At 31.9% G+C, this 22269-nt stretch overlaps 3 protein-coding genes across 3 annotated transcripts; 1 reads left to right on the forward strand and 2 right to left on the reverse strand.

The window, feature by feature from the left end:
* Positions 1–4925: 4925 nt before the first annotated feature.
* Positions 4926–12102, reverse strand: LOC107016081 (SWR1 complex subunit 2). The gene is made up of 11 exons (XM_015216559.2): positions 11886–12102; positions 11684–11753; positions 9962–10033; positions 9752–9795; positions 9406–9664; positions 9088–9163; positions 8882–9001; positions 8327–8395; positions 8134–8176; positions 6163–6228; positions 4926–5313 (listed from the first exon to the last, which is right to left on the reverse strand). The coding sequence occupies exons 1-11, from the start codon at positions 11951–11953 to the stop codon at positions 5115–5117; spliced, it is 1086 nt and encodes a 361-aa protein (XP_015072045.1). The 5' UTR covers positions 11954–12102; the 3' UTR covers positions 4926–5114.
* Positions 12103–12822: 720 nt separating this feature from the next.
* LOC107018212 (c-Myc-binding protein homolog) lies at positions 12823–17195 on the forward strand. The gene is made up of 5 exons (XM_015218634.2): positions 12823–12992; positions 15857–15929; positions 16041–16089; positions 16416–16539; positions 16935–17195. Exons 1-5 carry the CDS (start codon positions 12990–12992, stop codon positions 17037–17039), a joined length of 354 nt encoding a protein of 117 aa, XP_015074120.1. The 5' UTR covers positions 12823–12989; the 3' UTR covers positions 17040–17195.
* Positions 17196–17329: 134 nt separating this feature from the next.
* Positions 17330–20256, reverse strand: LOC107018211 (1-aminocyclopropane-1-carboxylate oxidase homolog 1-like). Its single transcript, XM_015218633.2, has 3 exons — positions 19670–20256; positions 18162–18483; positions 17330–17862 (listed from the first exon to the last, which is right to left on the reverse strand). The coding sequence occupies exons 1-3, from the start codon at positions 20188–20190 to the stop codon at positions 17599–17601; spliced, it is 1107 nt and encodes a 368-aa protein (XP_015074119.1). The 5' UTR covers positions 20191–20256; the 3' UTR covers positions 17330–17598.
* Positions 20257–22269: the final 2013 nt, after the last annotated feature.

Consider the following 22269-nt stretch of genomic DNA (forward strand, 5'->3'; position numbering starts at 1 on the left):
TATATATATATATATATACTTATTTTAATGAGTCATGATTAAAATATATTTTAAAAAATTGATTATATAAGCAGGATTTCAAATTATTTGTTTAAAATTATTTGTCATGAATGATATATATAATCATGTGAAGATGATGTATAACTAAGTTTTATCACTTCATCTAAAAAAAAAGTAATTTTTTTTATTAAAAAAAAAATAGAAGATGGCAACTCTATTATATTAAATAAAATAAAATAATATTCTGCAAGTCCAAATAAAATAAAATAAAATAAAAAAAGTCCTCGTGGTCGTGGTTGATGACTTGTGTGATGAGAAGAGTCAAAAATATCATAGTAGATTTATATTTCCTTTTTGACATATGTTAGTAAACATCCATAATTTTTGAAATTCTTTATATACATAGAAAACGACACATGTTCGACGTGAAGAAATTATTTTTACGATGATTATATTAAAAAAATATTAAATATTATTATTTTATGAAGTAAAAATCGCTCTTGTCCAGATGAAGTACGAATGATAATGAAGGGATAATGAGAAAGTGTTGAACGGATCCAAGATCGATTCTAGAAATAAAGTTCAAAGAACTCCATGCTAGGGTAATCGAAGTAAGACATATAAATTAAAATCGATTGTACGTAGTAGAACGGAAAACAAAGATATTTATTACTAGAATACACTTGATGAATTGTTTCGTCATCACTTCAATTCTCCATTATACAAAAAAAAGAAAAATAATAATAAAAAAGGAAAAAGAAGAAGAGGATAACTCAATACACAAAGCATTTCAGGTTAACAGAACTCGAGAAAGAACCGCATCCCGAGGAAAAAAAAGAAGAAAGAAAGAACCATAATAAAACACTAGTAATTATCCAAGTAGTGATATATGGATATGCCTTGTGAAAGTTCTTTCCATAGTAACTCATCTACATTTTTACTATTACTATTACTATTACTGTGTGCTTTGACACTTGAACATTCAATTGTTATGCCACCACTAGACATTTTTTGTGGTGTTTTACCAGTAAGTTGTTGAACAATATTCCTAAACTCAGTTGCATTTTTTGCATTTACCATCACAGGACTATCTATATACTTCACTTTTATAGGCTCTCTTCTTTGATTTGGCTCATCCATGAAGTTTAAAACACACACACACACACTTATGTTTTTGGATATTTGTACTAAAATATTGTGTCTAAGTGCATGCTATTTATACATATAGGATATTGAAGAAATTTCCTAGAAAGATAGAGGAAGGTAATGAACAAACACAAGTAGCTTCTTGTTGTGTGTTTGAATGAAGTATAGTCAAGGGAATTAAGATTGTGACATGACCATGCATGAGGAAACATAGTTTTCTTTTTTTTTCGTTTTACTTGGTGTCTAGTATCTGTATTGACGTTTTGACTAACTTGAATCAAAGGCGGAGTATCCAAGAGTTTGAAGATGTAAATAGTTGTTTCATATTAGTTGTCCACCTTATTAAATCAAGAAAGCATTTATTATATCTTTCTATATTATATTGGAAAATGTACAAGTAAACCCCTTAGACCATGACTGTAATCTTAGAGGCGCACTATAACTAAACTAAGGTCATATTACCCCTCAGTGTAATTTTGTGCACCTTTTTGGCTCAGTGACATCCAAATATCACGTGCCTCAATTGTGTGGAGTCATGGAGTGTGCCACGTAAGATAAAAGTGTACAAAATTACCAAAAAATAAGTTCAAGAGGTAATAGGATCTTAATTTAGTTAAGGTGTGTATTTGAAATTTCGGTCATAATTTAAGGGGATATTTGTGCTTTATTTATTGTTGCAATTGATTCTATTTTTTGAAAGTATTCATATTTGTTTGTAAAATTCTATAAAAGTTTTTTAACGGGTGAGTAAATAAAATTATCTTTTAATTTATGATTTTTTTAAGCATTATACAAAATAAAAAATGATTAACTAATATGAGACGAAAGGAGTAGATATCAATAGTAAACCCCAAAAGTTAGAGGTGAGGATTCATGTCTAAGCCATATTAAATACACACCCCTAACAATATTTGGTGTGGGGTTCTTCATTCCTTCCACTTCTCCCTCTCTTCCACATCGAATATATGGAGAATGAACAATATAATATGGGGATCAATATCGAAAAATAATACCTCAGATAGATTTTTTCTGATACTTTCTAAAAAAAAATGAATCTTGAATTAAACTCAGGTTCAAAAACTAGCTCTTATGATTGAGTTAAACCCATAACTTAATTTTTTACATTGTATCGTAGTCGAACCATTTTACTTCATTATTTTCGATATTGAATTTTTTATCTTATATTGTCCACGCTACAAAAGATATGTGTTGTAGAAGGTATTGAAGTCCCACACCATATGTGGGACAGAAACATGAACTTAAAAAAATTCGAATATAAAAGAACTGAAGTGACATTAAGATTAACAAAAGGTCTTAGATCAATATAAACTCGCGACTTCTCATTCAAATTCACATCACATAAAATTTATTAACGGAGAAAACAATTCTTACTAAAAGTTTTTCATATGTAGGGCTTGGACTAGAAAAGAATCCTACCTATAGGGGCGGATCCATAAATTCACAAGAGTTTATGTGAATTTATATTTATTTTTTTCTAAATTTTATGTATGTATTAAAAATTAAATTTACTAAATATTCATATAAATTTAACTCCAACCTAAAACTCTTATTTTAGCTTAACTTTATCCAAATATCTTACTCAAAGTTTTAATAATATAAAAAGACCAAATATTTCAAGTCTCACATATATGGGACAACTCAACATGATTTTTTTTTTAAAAAAATAAAATAAAATAAATAAACCTTGGTCAAAAAGTAGGTGTATTATATTAGCCTTTTAAATTGTCGTTGAAGATATAATTAAATAAATAAAAATAATCTTTCTAATCAATTAGGATGTAGTTAGAGTATGTCACTATGGTCTATGGGACATGGATTCTTCGAATTCAATAATTTTAATTTTAATTTTATTCGTTTTAAAAAATCTATTGAATATATAATAAAATTAAGTGATTAAGATTTAAAAATTCAAAATTTCAGATTTTGGCTCTGGCTAACTTTTATACTAATCAATGTAGCACATCCTTCAACAAATCGTGACCCTAGGATAAAAGTTCAATCACAGGTAAAATTTATTCGCACCGAGTATTTATATCAAGTCAATACATGTATGTCATGTGTTTAAATTTATAATTAATTTTACTTTATTAAATCACGTTATAAAGGAAATTGCATTGATTTGGTGTAAACACTCGATACGGATAAGTTTTTTTCCCGTTTGATCACCCATTTACGTGAATATAATATTTGACTGTGTATCGATTATTTTATTACGATATTAACTTGAGATTATTATAAAAACGAAAAGGGTTAAATAAAATCTTTAAATTATTCAAAATAGCCCATATTTACCCTTAAATTGTATTTCGACTCGTATCTACCCTTTCCGTCAAACTATTGAATCAAAAGTATCCTTCTTATTAACAAAAGGTACAGTTTCATATTGAAACAACATGAGGCGTAATTGGATACCTTTGTTTTTTCTAGAGTTGTAAGCTTTGGAGATGACAAATCTACTCATCTATTACGAAAAACGGGTGAAATCGTATTGAGGGGAAAATTTGATATTAGAAAGAAATTTTTAGTCTACGTGGCAGTGAAAATAACTTTCGTTAATAAGAAAAGTAGTTTTGATTCAATAGTTTGACGGAAAGAATAGATTTGAGCCGAAATATAGTTTAAGAACAAATATAAGCTATTTCCGATAATTTAAAGATGTTTTTGAGTCTTTTTTCCATTATAAAATTCACAAATTCCAAATCTAATATCTTCTTTTCATTAAAATTTTATTTCAGATCTTTATTTACGTTGAATCGCCGCGATCTCGACCTCGATAAACATGCACGTGGTAGATAAGGAATATTGTCAATACATATTTTGGTAATTAATATGCAAAAATATATAATCCACACATTTGCTAATATCTTATTTTTTATTATGACTTTTAGTGCATGCTGGAGAAAAAAATTCCACAGCCTCCAAAAAATATGTGGTTTACATGTCAATTCAACAGTCCATAAATTTGACTGCCTGCCCCTTATATATTTATATAAAAAGTTGGAGAATTTATTTAGGAAAGTAGTAGGAAGTAGCTTGCAAAAATCTAAAAATTTGTATCGACGATCATAGTCGAATTTAAAATTTATAAAATTTTTATCGGAGTTTCAAGTTAATAACCAATTTTATAATCAAATATTTTAAATGCTTAGTAATTTTTTTGATGCATATATAATTTATAACTTATAAATTAGATTCGTTTTGAAATGATGAAAGAGATCTATAATATCAGTATCAAATAAGATGATGGAAAAAAGTTAAAAATTAGAATGTATTAAAAAGTGTCTCAATCAAAATTGACCTTTTGTTTGTTAAAGTGAAGTCTCATTTTATTCTTTTTATAAAAAAAAAGGAGATGATATTTTTAGCCTCAAATTAAGATATTTTTTAGAGTCATTAGTAAATTAATATGTAAATTTAGTTTGACTATATAAACTTTTACTAATCATTGTTACTCTATTATAGCTCATTTGAAACTATTATTATATACAATAAAAATAAAAAACGCAACTTCCTTTCTAAGAAATTAAAAGTTTGAGAATATATTTGTTAAGAATGAATTACAAAATAAAAGATTCTTTTTCATTCAACGCTTAATATCATGATTTTATAACCACACAAATTCCAAGTTTCAAAAGTACCTTTTCTTCATTAAACTCCGAGTTCAATCAAACACGCGACAGAATCAGATATGTTACATGCCATGTGGTCCTTCATTTTTTCGATGTAATCAAAGCAACTAAGTAGAGGATCGGAAGATGTGAGAATCGCTGAAGGTGGTTCTATATAAATAGCTCTTACGCTTTTACAGCTCGTATCATATAAATGTCATTTAAAACACTTGAAGACTAAAACTAATTATACAAGCTAATCAAGAAAAAAAAAATACTACCTTCTGCATTTCTACAAACCTAGGCTAAAAATAAAGAGGATCAAATTGTACATAGTGTCTACTCTGAATCCTCAGACATGGAGTCATCAGCAGGAAACTTGCGGAAACGATCAAATACTCGCGGGGTATATGACGTTTTTCTATTATTTGAAATTATTGACCTCTTTCGTTTCGAGGTAAATCCTAGCCCAGAAATCGCCTGAGACAACTCGTCCATACGCTTTTCCTCCCGAGCCCTGCTTCTTTCCTCAGCAAACCTGTAGATGAGGAATAGTAAGTTTATGAATGATATGAAACCTTATTTTCGTAATATAAGCAGTGGCGGAGACAGAATCTTTGGGGGTTCGCTATAGATTCTCAGTTATGTCAAGGGAGTTTGATGTTAGATATACAGTGTACTTTTTGGACGAAGGGGTTCATATGAGCCCCTTCTGCCACCCTGGCTCCACCCCTGAATGTGCATCCGGTTACTCGTTCTAAAAGAACTGAACCTTTGCAATGACAGCACAAACACACCTTTTTCCATAACGTAACCCAAGTTCATGTGGTGTAGTCTAATTTTACGCAGAAACCACAAATGAGAAGTAAGGGGGCTTTTATAAATGAAGAACTTATTGAATAATAGCTCATTCTCCGGCCACTGTGTATAGATAGTTACCTTTCTCATTAACACTCACTGTTCAATGTAAAACTACAGAAATATCTTAAACTGAATGTAAAGTAGAAGTCAATAGCATAGGAAGAGGAAAATTAAGGAGGAAAGCAGGCATCATAGCCTTCCGCCATTTTCTCTGTTACTTCCATTGTAAAGACCATCTTGTATTTTTTCTTTATTTTGTTTTTTTCAATCCCAAAAGTATGAACAACGAGGCAGAAAATATTGTTCATGTAAGTGAAGAATGCAAGAAAAATCATAAAACTGGTGTGATAGCATTCTCTTCCGAGATTTGCATCGCTGGCACATGATCTTGCTAGAAAAGCCGATTCTATAGTAAAACCCAAGTATGACTCACTCTGACTTAATCATACCAAGAGGCAAGAACCATGAAATAATAGGACAGTATTTCATTCATCATCAATCAATATTAAGTTAAATAAATACTTACCGTTCACGTATGGTTTTAAATGCTTCTTTAGTTGCATAAGGAAGCCCAGTTTTCGGGTCACGATACCTAAAAATTATCAATGATGAAATCAACAGGTAGTTATTAGTACAATAGACATCCAAGTTAAAACTATTACACAAAAAAAGATGTGGACAAAGAGATGACATTACATCTAGGACACATAACAGGTCATGTACACATACAATCTCTCCTTTTAGGCAATAAAATAAAGGAAGCTTACTGAAACACAGAAATATTATCCAAGTAAACTAAGTATAGAGATCCAATATTGGATTGTGCGTGTGAGAGAGGATGAGAGAGAGTCAGGGTAAGACACGAAACAAGGAAGATATAGTTTGGAAGAGCCAAAATGGAGGTGTGACTCGACCCGTGTCTGTACCAATGTAAGACAGGTAACAGATTGGGAGGAAACAAATGGATCAAGCCAGAACAGGCTACATCACATGTTACTTTTTCCTGGAGACCTTACAGTAATTTTGAAGACTAGAAGACATGTACACTTCGAATATTTTTGGTTAAAAATCGGGGCATTAGTTGGTATACAGAGATTAATTCTAGAGCACTTGTATAGAAATAATATTTTATTCTATATATGCCAAAATCGTAAGAAGGATCTGGGTTATTGCCAAGTTGAAATAGATGCAGAAATATTCATCTGGACTGAAAGGAGGAGAAGCTCTCGAAGCAAAACAAGAATTGAAGGAAAATCGTTGTTATGGGATTTCAACAATATGAAAACAGTGTCTGAGGTTGCAAAGCACAATGACACAGGGAGGATGGTCAGATATCGCATGTAAAATCCAGAGGTTCATAAAGAAGAGATCAGCTATCCACCATCACCTTCTCAAACATTGAGATCCAAGTGTTATGCTGTGTTTGCTGGACTAACTTGTTAAAGAAGGACAAAAGTCCCACATTGGTGGTTAATGAGATGGGTGGACTCCTTATAAGGCTTGGGAAATCCTCATCCCTTTCAGCTAGCTTTTGGGGTGTGAGTTAAGCCCAAATCCTAATTTCACATAATTTAATGGACAACATCACAGAGTTGAATACAAGAAATAGTCATCGACAGGACCAGAATCTGCATGAAGAAGAGGACAGTAGAATAAACACTAACACCCTGCACAGATGTTTGAATGGAAGGTTCTCTGACAAACTTCAAAACATCCCAGAAACCAAAGAGATTATATGACGGACAGACACTTACCTGAGGATAAATGAAGTTTAATATGATTTGTTGGAAAGTACGAGGGCTCAATAGCAGACTCGGCGCAAACTTGTCAAATGTTGATGCTGCAATGGAGAGCTGAGACATACGGTCTATTTAGAGACAAAAAGGTATCTTGGGATCCCGGTGGAGTTAGGAAATTGGACTAATAGATGAGCTGAAAACACTTATAAAAGGCTGAAGGAAGAAAAATAGACATTGATTTATCTTTAATAAGAGCATCTGTAAATGCAAATTTCCATTTGCATTCTCTACTTCTCCAAAGAAGGTGAAGTTCCATCAATGGATTTACATGGGTCTTCTTGGAGGTTTACAGCTCTTAAGAAGGAGCCAGAGAAGATACCTGTGGTTTCAACTGGTTGCTACTAGATGTTACTGGGGTGGAGCTTTTGAACTGACAGATAAGAGAAGGGAGGAGTAACCACTAACCAAAGCAGAGCATTCAGTTGCAATGAGATCTCTCTCTCAAAAGAGTAGCTCTGATGGGTACTGCCCTGCTCGGAGGAAGACTTATTGGTTCAAAGGTTCAAGATAACCTCGAGAACTGACAGATTCTTAATTAAACGGAGTTTGAGCTTTTGTATTGAATTTTGTGCACCTGCTTGATGCCTTCTATGGGATGAATCTTATAAGAAAATAGGCTAGAACTACAAGTTTAGCGAGCATGATTGCTAGAGTTCACTAAAAACAATAAGTAAGAGAATGTGGAAAGAGCATGTTACCGTGCAGGCAGCCCAGTAACCACACACACTGCCTTCTGGGGGTCTGTAAATATGAAACCAGTCAATAATCATAAGCTGCCAGTCAATGAACATCTGAAAATACTTTAGCAAATGTGGAATCAGCCATGCCTATGAAGCTGATTGTTAGGGAAATGTAACTGAGAGGAACAGGATATAGCAAACTTGTAATTACATGGAGTGGATGTTGTTGTGATCTGTGAACCAAAAGATGCTCCATTGACAAACTCTAGGTAGGAAGAACCTGCAGGGAAAAAGATACCATTAACATGCATGGTTTGGAATGATGGAAAACAACTAAATTTTTTCACAAAAAAATCAAACAAAAAAGAATTTCAAATGAAAGCAACTGTAGCATATGAATGTTTAGAGTTAATGGTCAAACACACACCTAAACTATCACCTATTCGCGAGTTTCATACCTCAACTATCTATTGTTCCATTTACCTACCAAAACTATCACTCCCTTTGTATTAAAACACACTTTGATGCTGAGTTGGCCTACACGCGCCTGTTGTCAATTGGGAACAAATATTTGGCGAACTCAATATCAACGTGTGTGTAGATACAAAGGGAGTGATAGTTTTGGTAGTAAAGCGAACAATGGATAGTTGAGGCATGGAACTCGTGAAAAAGTGATTGCTTATGTGTGTTACCATTAACTAAATGTTTTATGATATAGAAAAGAGGGTACAGTTTGAGGGGTCCCAAATCATGGTAAGGAACTTGCCGTTTTTGGATATATATCGTATCTGAGGACCATTGTAAACTGCTTTATGCACAATGGCCTTTTTCTTGACTTCCTCTTCCCTTGCTAGAACCCGCTCCAAATTCCTCAGATTCATGACCTCTGCCAATTTTGTCAAAGATAGGTCACATATCATAGTGAAAAGTGCACAGGTAGCAATTTTATAGAGTAAGGAAATGGACTTAAACCTGTTTGAGCTGCTTCAAGAAGCATCTCTTCTTGAGTCATCTTCTTTTCCTCGCCTTCCTTTTTTCTTTTTATAGGCTGAAGAATCAGAAGATAGTGAATCAACAGAATTGTGGTAGAAAATAAAAACAAACTCTAATTTCAGTAATGCTTTCTGAAATCAAGAAAAACCAGCACATGCACAGGATTACAAACTAAATAAATAAACAAGAATAAAAGGGCTGTGTCCTAAATCCAGAAAATAAAGAAGCCTGCCATGTAAGAAATTATAATTTGTTATTTGTACTATCACAAATAGCATTATAGTGCAAGCACCCTACCTTTGTTGTTGCCTGCAAGGCTGCACGAATGGCTTCCCTTTCAGCTTGTTTTACAACGACAGCCGTTCTTGTTGATTTCCTAATTGTTCTTTCTGCTTCAGTATCATCATGAGCACCATGATGTTCAGAAGGGGTGGACGGATCTGGAGCTTCTTCATTTTCTTGGTGTGCCTTTTCTGTCTTGGTAAGGGCTTTCATTTTCTTTTTCTTCTTTGCAGGCGGTCTTCCTGGATAGGTCAATCGCTTTTTGGTCCGTGTCCTGCCATAGAAAAGAGAAGAATATAAATCTAAGGACTATCCATATGGAGCTAAACGGACACTTCCCATCAACTTGAATGTGTCAAACCTGTCATCGGGTTCATTTTCTCCTTCTTCATCAGGCTCGGGTTCCTGAAATAATATTAGGAAAGTCATTTTTAACATAGGTCATTCGAGAACAGAATTATCGATAAACATACCCTTCCAAGCTAGAACTGCCAGTACAAGTAACCAATCCATCACTAAAATTTGTGAAATGAAAGGTTCAGTGATGAGAAATGGAACACTTAGAACTTACATCTTCATCAAAGTCACTGTCGAAAACATCCACAGCTTCCCCTTCCTCTTCATATTCAATGTCATTCTCTTCCTGATTTACATCCAACCAAAAGCTCATTAAATTCAATTAGCAATATTTGCCAAACAAGCACAAACCAAATATTTTATGGAAGGTTTGTGGATCTGGATTTCCAAACGAATTAATTCCTGGATGCTTGCGATGAATGTTAATCATGAGAATAAAAGTAATGGNATATTTGCCAAACAAGCACAAACCAAATATTTTATGGAAGATTTGTGGATCTGGATTTCCAAACCAATTAAAATATCAAAACTTCAGGCCCAATTACAACCATGGATTCGAGATGTCAAGGCCTATGATTTGAGTAAAAGATTTCACTCCAACTACTACTGCTAGGAATAACGGAGGCCGCAGTCATTTTCACTCAAACTAGAGCTGCTGGGATAATGGAGGCTGCATTATTATAATTATCATTATTATTTTAGACCAGTAAAGTAAAGAGGCAGAAGTTATTCCAGGGAAAAATATCTTTTTTGATAACCATGGTGTGTGGGCTAGCTTACATACACCTCGACTAGTCTGTCCACCACCAGCAAGTATCATGTACTCTGCCCACCAAAGCTAGGACAGATAGATAGTAAGAAATCACCTAACATTTTTTGTCTCTGCTAAGATTTGAACCTAAGAACACATAGTAGAAACTGTCCTTTGTTATATTCTCCGTAAAAGCACAATTATGTCCATATTTGAGAAACTTCAGCTTTCATCATTTTCTTGGTGTTCCTTTATCAAAAAATAAATATCATTTCTTTGTGCTCTATGCTATTTTTGGACTTGCCAGAGAAAGCAAAGAAACGTGAATCTCTAAAAGCCAGTAGCAGTTGCACTTCAATCTGCCTCAATAATCCACATTAAACACGCATCGGATACTAAAGCTTTTGGTTTCTTAGTTCACAAACTTTCCAACTCAGAATCCATTTGGCTGTTTCCTACTAAATAACAAGCTAACAAATTCCTTCTTGTTTTCACTGAACATGCCTATCCAACTCCTAATGATCACTTGAATATTCTCCATTCTATTCTGAAACTTACAGTGGATACCTAGGCACAAAGAGACAGATGAAGGGTGCAGAAATTGATGAAATTTTCTGAAACTTGAAAGGCTCCTGAATATATGGTTTGGGCCAATTCTTCCCAACTTTATTTGAACTTCTTAAAGCTAAATTAGACATAGTTGTTTCCTATCATTTCCCCTTACCATTCACCAACTGATATAAACTTAACATGGTCAATGCATATTTTTCTCCTGACAACACCCCCCAACTTTGGTCCAAACCCTGTATTTGTATTAAAAACTCATTGAATAAGAACACATTATTAATTTTAGAACCCAAGGCTTAAAAAGACAAGAATCCCAAACCCATAAGTTTCAAACCCCAGCTCCACCTCTGCCCCCAACCCCCTCACGAAGAAACCATCCGAGATAGAAAAAAAAATTGATCTTTTTTTCCACAAAGTTTCAAAAAATAATCTTTTCTTTTATAAAGTTGCTTCTCCTTGAGCGGAGGGTCTATCAGAAAAAACCTCTCTACTGCATACACTCTACTCTCGTCAGACTCCAATTCTATACAAACATTAAGCTTAAGTTGCTACCTACTAACTACAATTACAATAAAACACAAAAATGTAGTGACATTGTTATTGGAAAAAACAACATACATCTTTAAGAGCTTCCTGATTCCAGAAAAGTTCATCCTCTTCTACCTCATCATCCAACAATTTAGTCATCCTGTCAAATAAAAATCCCATTTTTACAACAAATAAACTTAAATTAAACTCAACCCACAAAATTATACACACAACAAACAAACCCCAAACCAAAAAAATTATGAACTGATTGAAATTGGGTATCTTGATTTACCGTTTGCCTCTAGTAGCACGAGAAGTACGATCGAGAAAAACTGCGTTTCCCTCTTTACTGGTCTCCATATCTGCTGATCAGATTTCAGAATCTTGATTTTGGTTATAAAAAAGTTACAATCTTTTTCAGAGACAATTTGTCGAACAGTTGGTGTTCGTTAAACAATCACAAGTACTAAACTATAGTTAGACCAGAGTGGAAAATTAATAAAAGAGAACTCAATTGTGATTTTTGTTTCTTATATGTATCCACGAGAAAAAAATATTGAAAAAAATATTGAAAACGCTCTTAAATTTAGTGTGAATTATTTGTTTATATTTTTAAATTATTGACGATGTTATAAACACCTATTTATTTGACTAACTAAACCTAAATACACTCCACGTCATGTAACATGAGTGAGACAGAAGGTATATCTATGTTTAATAAACGTAAAGGAATGTTTCTAACGCGGTTAATATTTTAAAAATGAAATTAGTAATTTACCTTTAAAATTTAACAATATATAAGGTACCTACTTATTTTTCAGTAATGTATGAAATAAATTTATCGGTTCAAAATTTAGATATATTAAAAAAAAATTACTTCTCCCTTCGCTTGAATTTAAACCTTCTATAACTAAAATAAATATATATATTTTCTGTCCTATAATAGTTGTGTCTTCGTTATATTAAAAATAGTATTCAATAATATTTGCACAATTTTAAAAATCAGAAAATAATTTATCTTTTATATTTATTTTATCTTTGTTATTAGATATGCATTTACTACATAACACATTTCACAAAGCGTTAAATTAATAAAATAAAAATAATAATATACTGTTTTTGGATCAAAAAATATTTAAAGATTATAATTAGTACTTTAATATTAAATAACCCTAAAATGTAAAAATATTATGTTTTGGGAAGTGAAGGACATGTTTATGAATATTACTATGTAAGCCCAAAGCCATGGAAAAAATAAAAAAAAACTTTCTTTAAAGTTTAAATTAGAAAAGAGAAAAAAAAACTGGATCTAACTCTGTTATCTGAAAGGGGTAAACAAAATTCACCATTGAAGTAGCTTAAATCCCATTGAAGAAGAAGAAGAAGAATTAAAGAAATGGTAAGGTTCATTTTCTTTGTAATCTTTGACATTGTTGTTAAAAATTTGGAAAATTATCTTCCATTTTTGGTTCTTGATCCAAAAAAAAAAAATTGCTTCTTTTTTTTACTGTAAATTGTCAGTTATAGTGGAGTGGAGCTCTTTCCCTAATTGGGAAGTAAAAAAGATTCAATCTTTATGAGTCTATGTATATATACTTCAAGCATCTAATTATTTTGTTGCTGCTACTGTTTTGTGTTTGTTTTATATACTTATGTTTTAATTGAGTTGAGTGTTTATCGAAAACAATTCTCTACCTTTATAAGGCTGTGTTATACCCCACCCGGCACCCTCATTAGACTCTGCTCGTGGGATTACATAGGGTGTGTTGTTGTTATTGTATATATATATGCATTTATACCAAGTGTGTGTAATGGTACTTTTCAATCCCTAAGTTTGATTTGTGTTCTTGTTTATTGTCAATGTGAATATTTGTACTCAAGAATAAAAGAAGAAATGAGTAAGGTTTGTTTTCTTTGTACTGCTTGACATTGTTGTTAACAACTTAGAATAATCTCCCATTTCTGGTTCTTAGTTCAGTAGTTAGTTACAATGGAATTCTTTGTCTAATTGGGAAGTTTAAAAAGAGTCAGTTTTGACAAGTCTATGTATGTATAGCAAGTAGTTGCCCATCATCATAGTGTGTGTAATGGTATACGGCTCCCACTTACTTAAATTTGTGTTCTTGAGCATGCTCATCAATGTGCATGTTTGTACTCGAGATTAAAAGAGGAAAAAAATTATTTTTAAGTGAGTGTCATGGGTTTTAGGGAACGTATGGAAATGTTGCCGCAAATGGGACACATTCAAGGATATTCTGATAAAGATGGAGAGACCGATCCGTTGATGAAATTGCTTAATTGTTGTCTATCTAATAACTCAGAGACAGAGTCAAGGTTTGAAGGGAATGAGTGCAGAACTACAGCCACTACTCTAGTGACATTGGGACCTGAAGTAGAACTTTTTCGCTATATATTTGTACGTAGTTCAGCTGCATTTATCAAAAAGTATATCTCTCCAGCAGCATCAGCTAAAAAAATGTAGATGTGCCTATGTCTGTATGGTCTTTCTCTTAGGTTTGATTAGTGTTTCAACACTGTAGATAGCTGCTATTCTGAGAGTGGGCTTATTCAGTGAAGTCCGATGCATGTTTAGTTGCAGTTCTGCATACCCAACTTAAGGTCTACGATTGGATTGATTAGTTTGGTACACAAACATCTCTGTTACTCGATCCATAGATGAACAAAAAGGAGATAACAAAATATGTAGATGTATTCTGTTAGAAGGATGATGTCCACTCTATGCATAAGAAAAACCTGTGTGTAGTAGTTAATTGTTTGCTATGCAGTCTCCTTTACTCATCTGGCCACGCCGGATAACCTTTTAAGTTCATGAAAACCGACTTTCATTTGCTCCACACTCCATTGAAAGGTGGTTAGTTGATTGAGTTTTAAGTTGTAACGATCTTTTTGACTTATTTAAAGCAGTAACTCTTCTTCCTTCCCAATTTCATCCTTCTCTTGCCAGTGGATAAAGAATTTTTCCATTTTCAAGTTCTCGAACCAGACATGAATCTTTCACTTATTTGGCTTTCACGCTCAATTACTTAGGTAAATTCTCATATCTTTTTTTATGAATTAATTAGCCTATATTCTCTTCCTTGTTCATATTCCAAAAATGTTTTGAAACTAAAGTAAGAGCCAAAATATTTGGAGGATTCTTCTGACGAAATATAAAATACTCCATATATAATTGTCAGCAAAGTTTTTTTTTTTCAAATCCGGAGAGCTCTGCTTACTTGTCATCGATTCAGTTTTGGATAAAGGGGGTAAAATCCCCGTTTTTACAATAAGTGGTTTAAATCATTTTATTATTATGAGTACCATATATCAATGAAATTTTTATTTTTGAGACCACCTCTATATAAACATAGTGGTAGAAATGAGTATCATGCTGCGTCTAAGACTTTAAAGAGTTTGTTTTAACCATGTTAATAGTCCCACTTAGTTTGAGATAGTCTGACTATTATATGGTCAATGTACTTATGCCGATAGAGATCAAAATATTTGAGAGTGGCAGTACTATCCATTAGCTGACCTCCCATGTTGTGAACATCCAGTGTCAATATGCTAAGATTTGAGCTCAACTTCCTTCCTCTAAAGCTCATACTCAAAAATTTGATATTAACACCAATGAAAATGAGGGCATGCATGTCCTGTGGTTTGATTAGACTGTTGACTAAGACATGCATGTTTCCAGTTGCACCTAATCATGTTGCACTAACTTGGTGCTGACGAGGTAATGATGTGACTATACCTTAGTGCGGACTAACTATGACATGGTGTTATTTGGGGAAGATGAATGCTAACTTGACATTGTGGGTGAAATAGATTGATAATATCATTTTGAGAAAAATGTGGACTGATGACTTGATAGGTAGCATATGGTTCACAAAAATTGTTGGTGCATGAGATATGTGGTACAGGTGCCCCTTTAAACTTGAGCTTTTTTGCTATCATATTCACATAATGAGACTAAACTCTTGGTGTAACAAGGGAGAACGGGAGAGCAATTTACTCTGTCCATTTTTGCAAATTTGACACTTCCTCCCACAACCCCCCCAAGTGCACATATATGTGAAGAAATCTACATGGAGGATATGGACAATTTAGAATAATGGTGATTCAAAGAGCTTAAGTAACAAAGCCTGTCTAGGATTTAACCTTGAAATTCCGTGCTATTTGTAACCTTATCTGCTATGTGCCGTTATCCTATAGACGCCTCCCTTTCCTGCGTTAAATTCACTTATTTGATGCTTTTGACAGGAAAAGGAAGCAAAGAAAGAAGGTTTCAGGAAGTATTTGGAGGCCAGTGGAGTTCTTGATGCTCTAACCAAAGGTGGTCTCTAATTACTTCCTAAGTTAGTTTGAATGCTCACCTTTTATCTTCGTTTTGTTTTTCATTGGAAAGATCTTGACCACATTTTATACGTTTTTCCTGTCATTGTAGTCCTTGTTGCACTATACGAGCAGAATGACAAACCTTCCTCAGCTCTTGAGTAAGTATTCTTAAAAAAGTACCAAACTCTGTCACATCCCATGATACAAGGTGCATGTTGTTTTCAATTTGGACTGTGTCTATGTGAAAAATTATCTTTCAAAGCATAATGCTATAAATGATTAATAACATATCTTGTAACTATAATGTTCAGTTAGCTGGAAAACTGATCATATCATGGTTTCATCTAAAACTAACACATGCATATTAATAGGCGCAAAGCTTTTACTCGAGTGTCTTCTTATCATGTTGTGCTGATTATTGTTTTATGGTCTTTCTTTGTAAGAGAACTTATATTAAACGATCGTTTGGTTTCTGATCTCTCAGATTTGTCCAGCAAAAATTAGGCGGTCCATCACTGTCTGAATATGAAAAGCTACAAGCCGAGTTATCAGAGCTGCAAATCAAATATAATGAACTTATAAAAGAAAACCAAGAAAGATGCAAAGAGGTATGACTTGGTTCACTGTAATATCTAAGCTCTCTAGAAGTTCAAATGATTGTTTTCGTTGCATCGATCTACAAATGCACCAGTCCATGATGAGAGTGCTAAATGAGGATGAGGTAGACCTAAAATCACATAAAAGGAACTTGTCTCGAAAAATATACAATTTCTTGAAATGAATGCAGACTTAGCCAAAGACGAGGCACAATGAACTAGAAAGATACATATTAGTGATATCTATCTACTAGTTGAGAATAGATTTTAGTCTTGTTTGGTACAATGATGACAATGAGTTGAGCTTAAACGGAGAAGTGAGGATTCATGTAGCTGACTCCGATATGTTTGGACTTATACATAGTAATCGTTTGTGTTAACGTTGTATATTTTTATTGTTGTTGCAGTTGGAGGAATTGAAACACACACAAGTAGAAGCATCAGCTAACAAGGAGCTTGATGTAGGAAATACTCATGATGATGAACTCAACACAGATGTAGTAAAGTTTTAAAAATGCCTTAAAAGACTTCAATTCTTTTGAATAGAGGAAGTTTGATATGTAACGACGATAGGTCAAAAATCACGTGTCTACAACTGATACCATCTTCTAATTCTTGAGTAATATATTGTAAATGGCTTCGATATCATGGAGCTTGCCCATACATAATTTTTGATCTCTCTGACCAAATGATCAATCATAAATTTCAAATTCTGGCTCGCGTTTGCAAAATGACCCTAATGGTGTTGCTTCATATAGTAACACTTAACACACCTCATAACAATCACATCATATTTTTAGGGTTCAAAAGAAACAAAATTTTCTATTCATGTGTTATTCTTGTCAAAAGTAACCCTTTTCCAATCATTGCAATTACTCAAATAAAAAATAACTACGCATCAGTCTCAAATAAGATTTGACTAAATAAATCCTTCTTCACTTCTCTGTATATACTCATTTGAAAATGGAGATCAAGAAGTGAAACACAATATACATGATAATTCCACGAGTCGAAAACCAAATCATGAAGGAGTGGATACATATCAAATATTCCGAGCATATACTAGACGTGTCAAATGGACGGATTGAGCCTTAAATGAAGAAGGGCAGGGTGAGCCCCAAGTCCTCTAGAGTTGTAATAAGTCACATAATCTCTCACTGTTGTTTCTTTGTACAAAGCATGATTTTCATCAGACAACAATTCCTTTATTGGGCCATAAAGTGTATCAAATGGCTGAAATTGAGTTGTGAAGAAACATGCAATTGATATCCTTGGCCCAATATGTTTTGACAATACTCTATGCTCAGCACTTTTGAACTTGTCATTCGATAGAAGCTGCAAAAATGAGTTTAAGTTATATACATCGTTCGATATAATTTCATTTACACCATCATGTATACACTAATATACTGAAAACGATGTGTCCAGTATAACCTATCCTAACACTTTAGATTCGCCTCTTCATCAAGATCACTAGTGACTAGAACACATGTAAATCTATTTTAGAAGAATTAACTTAAACAATCGTCAATCCAATCATTTATTATGTATAATTCATGTATATTATATATGTATATCTATGTGTATCAACTTTAAAACGTAAACAGTAAATCTGACCGACTAGATATACTTGCCTGCAAAAGGTCACCAAGATTGATAACTAGGGCTCCAGTAACAGGATGAATATCAATCCATTGATTTTGGTGACAAATTTGAAGCCCACCAATTTGATCTTGTAGAAGAATTGTGAAGAAATCTGGATCAGTATGTTTTGTGATTCCAAGAGTCTTATTGGGCTCAGGACAAGGTGGATAGTAATGACAGAGAATGAAATGGCCCCTTGCACAGTCCAGGCCCAATAAGTGATTGGGCTTAAGCCCAAGTGCCTCTGCTAGTAACTCAAATATTGTATGGCCCAACTTTCTAACATGTTGAGAATATTGAAGTAATTCCTCCCTAATAAAAAATAAAAAAATAAAAAATTTCGGTTTCATTTTGTTTGTCTTATTTTGACTTGACATAAAATTTAAAAAAATAAATAAGACTTTTGATTCTTGTGATTGTAAATTAAGAAAATATAAATCATACAAAAAATGTCATGTAATCTTACCTTGTTAAACATGTCATGCAGAAAGTTGAAATTAAAAAATTATTATTTTTTTTTTAAAAAAAGAGAACCGGCATTCTTTTAAGGTAGACTAAAAAAAAGAGGAAAACTTACATAAATATACTATAGTAAAAAAATATTTACCATTTATAGCAATAATATATTTTTTTTCACTTAATCAGTTTTAATTCATTTATAATACAAGCTTAATACATATTACAAAGAATAATTTATTATTCACATATAATACAAGTTTTAATGATGGATAATACATTTATCACACATTTTAATACATTTATAATACAATGTATCAAATTTTTACCAAACAAACATAATATATTTTAAAAAAACAATTATAATTCATATATATTGCATACATAATTCACTTTTATTTCATATTGCATATTTAACATAATATTGCTATAAATAGTAATAAATAAAAAATATTGCTAAAATCAGTAATTATATATTAAAATGTACCAATTTATGTAATTTTTCCAAAAAAAAAATTCCAACCTCAACTCACCTTTTTTTAAAAAATAAAATAAAATAAAATATTAATTAAAAAGAGGTACCACTAACTAATTAATTTTTTTAAAAAAAAGGTACCACTAGCTAATTAATTTAGAAAAAGGTATCCTAAGTGGCTTAGTTTAAAGTCTAGACTCTTCCCACTTCAATTTTGAGAACAAGTTTGATATTCGATAGTTAATTTATTTAATTTTTATAGTAAAATTAATATTTTTAAAGTTAGTATATAAATATTTAAAAATTATATAAAATATTATATGTGTGGTTGAAAATTCATTGATATGGTCATCCTCAATCCTTTAATTAGGAATATCTTCACGACTGAATATAGAACAAATAAATTTTAAAGATTTTTTTTTAACTAGCTTCTTTATGCTATCATAAAATATTAATCAAAATTCACAGAGTTAAAATTTCAAAAATCAAACAGTATCACGTAGAAATAAATTATATTCCAAACAATCAACATCATATCATCAAATAGGGTTTTAGCTAAAAAATTACCTACATGCTTCTGGTAATTCATCATTAGTAGGTGGATTAGGAGCCATAACACAAGTTAAACTATCCCTCCAATTAGCAGCTTTAGATGAATAAAGATCAAAATTACTATTAAATTTCACTTTCTTCAAATTATCCCTTGAATAAAACTCCATCTTTTTCTCACTTGATTGTTCATTAAATTTTTTAACTCCACTAATCATCTCATCCATAACATGTTGTGGCACACCATGATTCACAACTTGAAAAAATCCCCAACTCTTACATGCCTCACCAACCTCTTCAACAATTCTTGTATGTCGAAAATCGTCTTCATTTACACCCTTTAGATCTATAACTGGAATTTGAACGTTGACTATGTTTGAATCTGAATCAAGATTCTCAACACTGGACTCATTTTCTATTAAGATCGGTGTAACAAAGATCTCGGGAATATGAACTATTCCTGAATCGACTAGTCCTTTTACACCGGCCTTTGTGTCATCGAAGGCCTTGAGATCTTTTGCTCGATCATAATTTGCCATATTTTTTATTTTTTTTTGGTAAGAAGAGAGTTTTAGAATATGTTATATTATTTGATTATTTTGTAGATCTATAAATAGGAATAGGAGATAAGGGAGGACAAAATGGACAAAGAACGTGTCTTATTTATTTCCACACATAATTGATTCAAATTTATTAGCTCAGTTGGATGTCTATTTGAACTCTCACTTTGTTGGTAAGGATTCGATTCCCCGCGTTATAATTTCACAAAATTGTTACAGCATGTATCAAATTAGTTATCTTATTTCGCTTCTCAAGAATCAATTAGATTACTTGTCGTATTTTACTTTTTTTCGAAAATCAATTTATTTGTTTTTTTGTAATTAAATTAATTTAATATTTTATATTCAAATTTATATATTCAAATTACTTATCATTATAAATTTTTTTCATGTCAATTTAATATACATATATAGGTTTAAAACTATCAACCAAAATTTATTTTGTTTGACTCTCCGAAAAACTAAAATATGACAATTTTTTAGACAAAAAATATTATATTTATGTACGTAATCATATCTCTTACTTTATCTTGTTAATTTAAAATCGAAATATATAGAGGACATAAAAGACAAATATATAACATATTGACTTGAAAATGAGGCACCTACTTTGAAATCCGGCAAAGAATAGTATTTAATTAAGGGGTCTTTTGATTAATGGGACAAAGAATAATAATTTTGACATAAAATGTGAATTGTTTGATTAGATCTAAACTTTATATATTATATTATTAAAATAAAAGTTTTGTTTAAATATTATACACCTCTCAGTTTGTTTAGTGTAAAATTTTTATTCCCTTTTGAATATTTTTTTTTTATATATTCCTTCGTTCTCGAATACATTTCTTTCTCTCGGACACAGTCATAATTTTTAATAAGGGGATTCAAAATTTGAAAAGTAAACACACGAACTAGTGGAAAAGGGCTCAACATCTATTATATATACCTAAAAAAATAATTTTAACCATACATAAAATAGTAAATATTTTTCACCGAGTGGGTTCAAATGAACCTCATAAGTGTATCTCGCCTCCGCCCATGCTCGGATACTTTCCTATCCCCTCACGAATAACCCTCCTGATCACAGAGACGAAGTCAGGATTATGAGTTCTAAATTTTAGGACACAACGGAAAAATATTATCAAAATAGAGTTTGAACATACAATACTAGTGTGAAAAAAGTATTTTCACCGTTGTTCATTGTCATTAAGCTATCAATCAATTTTGTTAAAAGGTTTACAAGTTAATATACATATATATTCATTTAATTTTCTAGTATAAATATAGGATTTACGAAAAAGCTAATGGGTTCGTTCGAGCCCATGTACTCCTTCCTAGCTCCGCCTCTGCAGTTTCATATACATCTCTCCCATTAAGTAATGTATCATTCACAAAATTCAAAAAATGTATATGAGAATAATAAAAAATTTAAACATTTTTATAATTGAAAAAACTTTTGAGATATGATGAAATTATAAACCCTCGAATATATGAGATTTCTGTAAGTTTGATGATGTGCAAGAGTAGTAGGGGAGTCATATAAGAATCAAAATACTTTAGCAAAATTCAAGACTTAATTTAGCAATTTCAACATTCATTTCAAATAATAGAGTACTAAATCACGCAGTCTTGTTCTGTACGGATATAAAATTTTATTTAATATGATATCTTAAAAACTTGTTTTTTTATTCTTAATTATTTGTTCATTTTTTTAGTTGTCCCAATTGCTAGTTCATTTTGACAAATTAATAAAAAAATAATTTTTTTACCTATTAAACCTCAATTAATTATATTGAAAATGATAGAATTTCTTGAAAATCTTAATTTTTTAATTTATTCTCTTCATAATTATAAGGATAAAATGGCAAATTCGTTATATTAATAATTATTTTCTTAGGCATATTAATTTAAAAGTAGATAAGTGTCACGACCCAAAACCGGGCCGCGACTGGCACCCACACTTACCCTCCTATGTGAGCGAACCAACCAATCTAAACCTTAACATTTCATTAATATCAACAGAAAGTAATGCGGAAGACTTAAACTCATTAATAAAAA

This window comes from Solanum pennellii, chromosome 4, assembly GCF_001406875.1.
Source record: "Solanum pennellii chromosome 4, SPENNV200".
NCBI lineage: Eukaryota > Viridiplantae > Streptophyta > Magnoliopsida > Solanales > Solanaceae > Solanum > Solanum pennellii.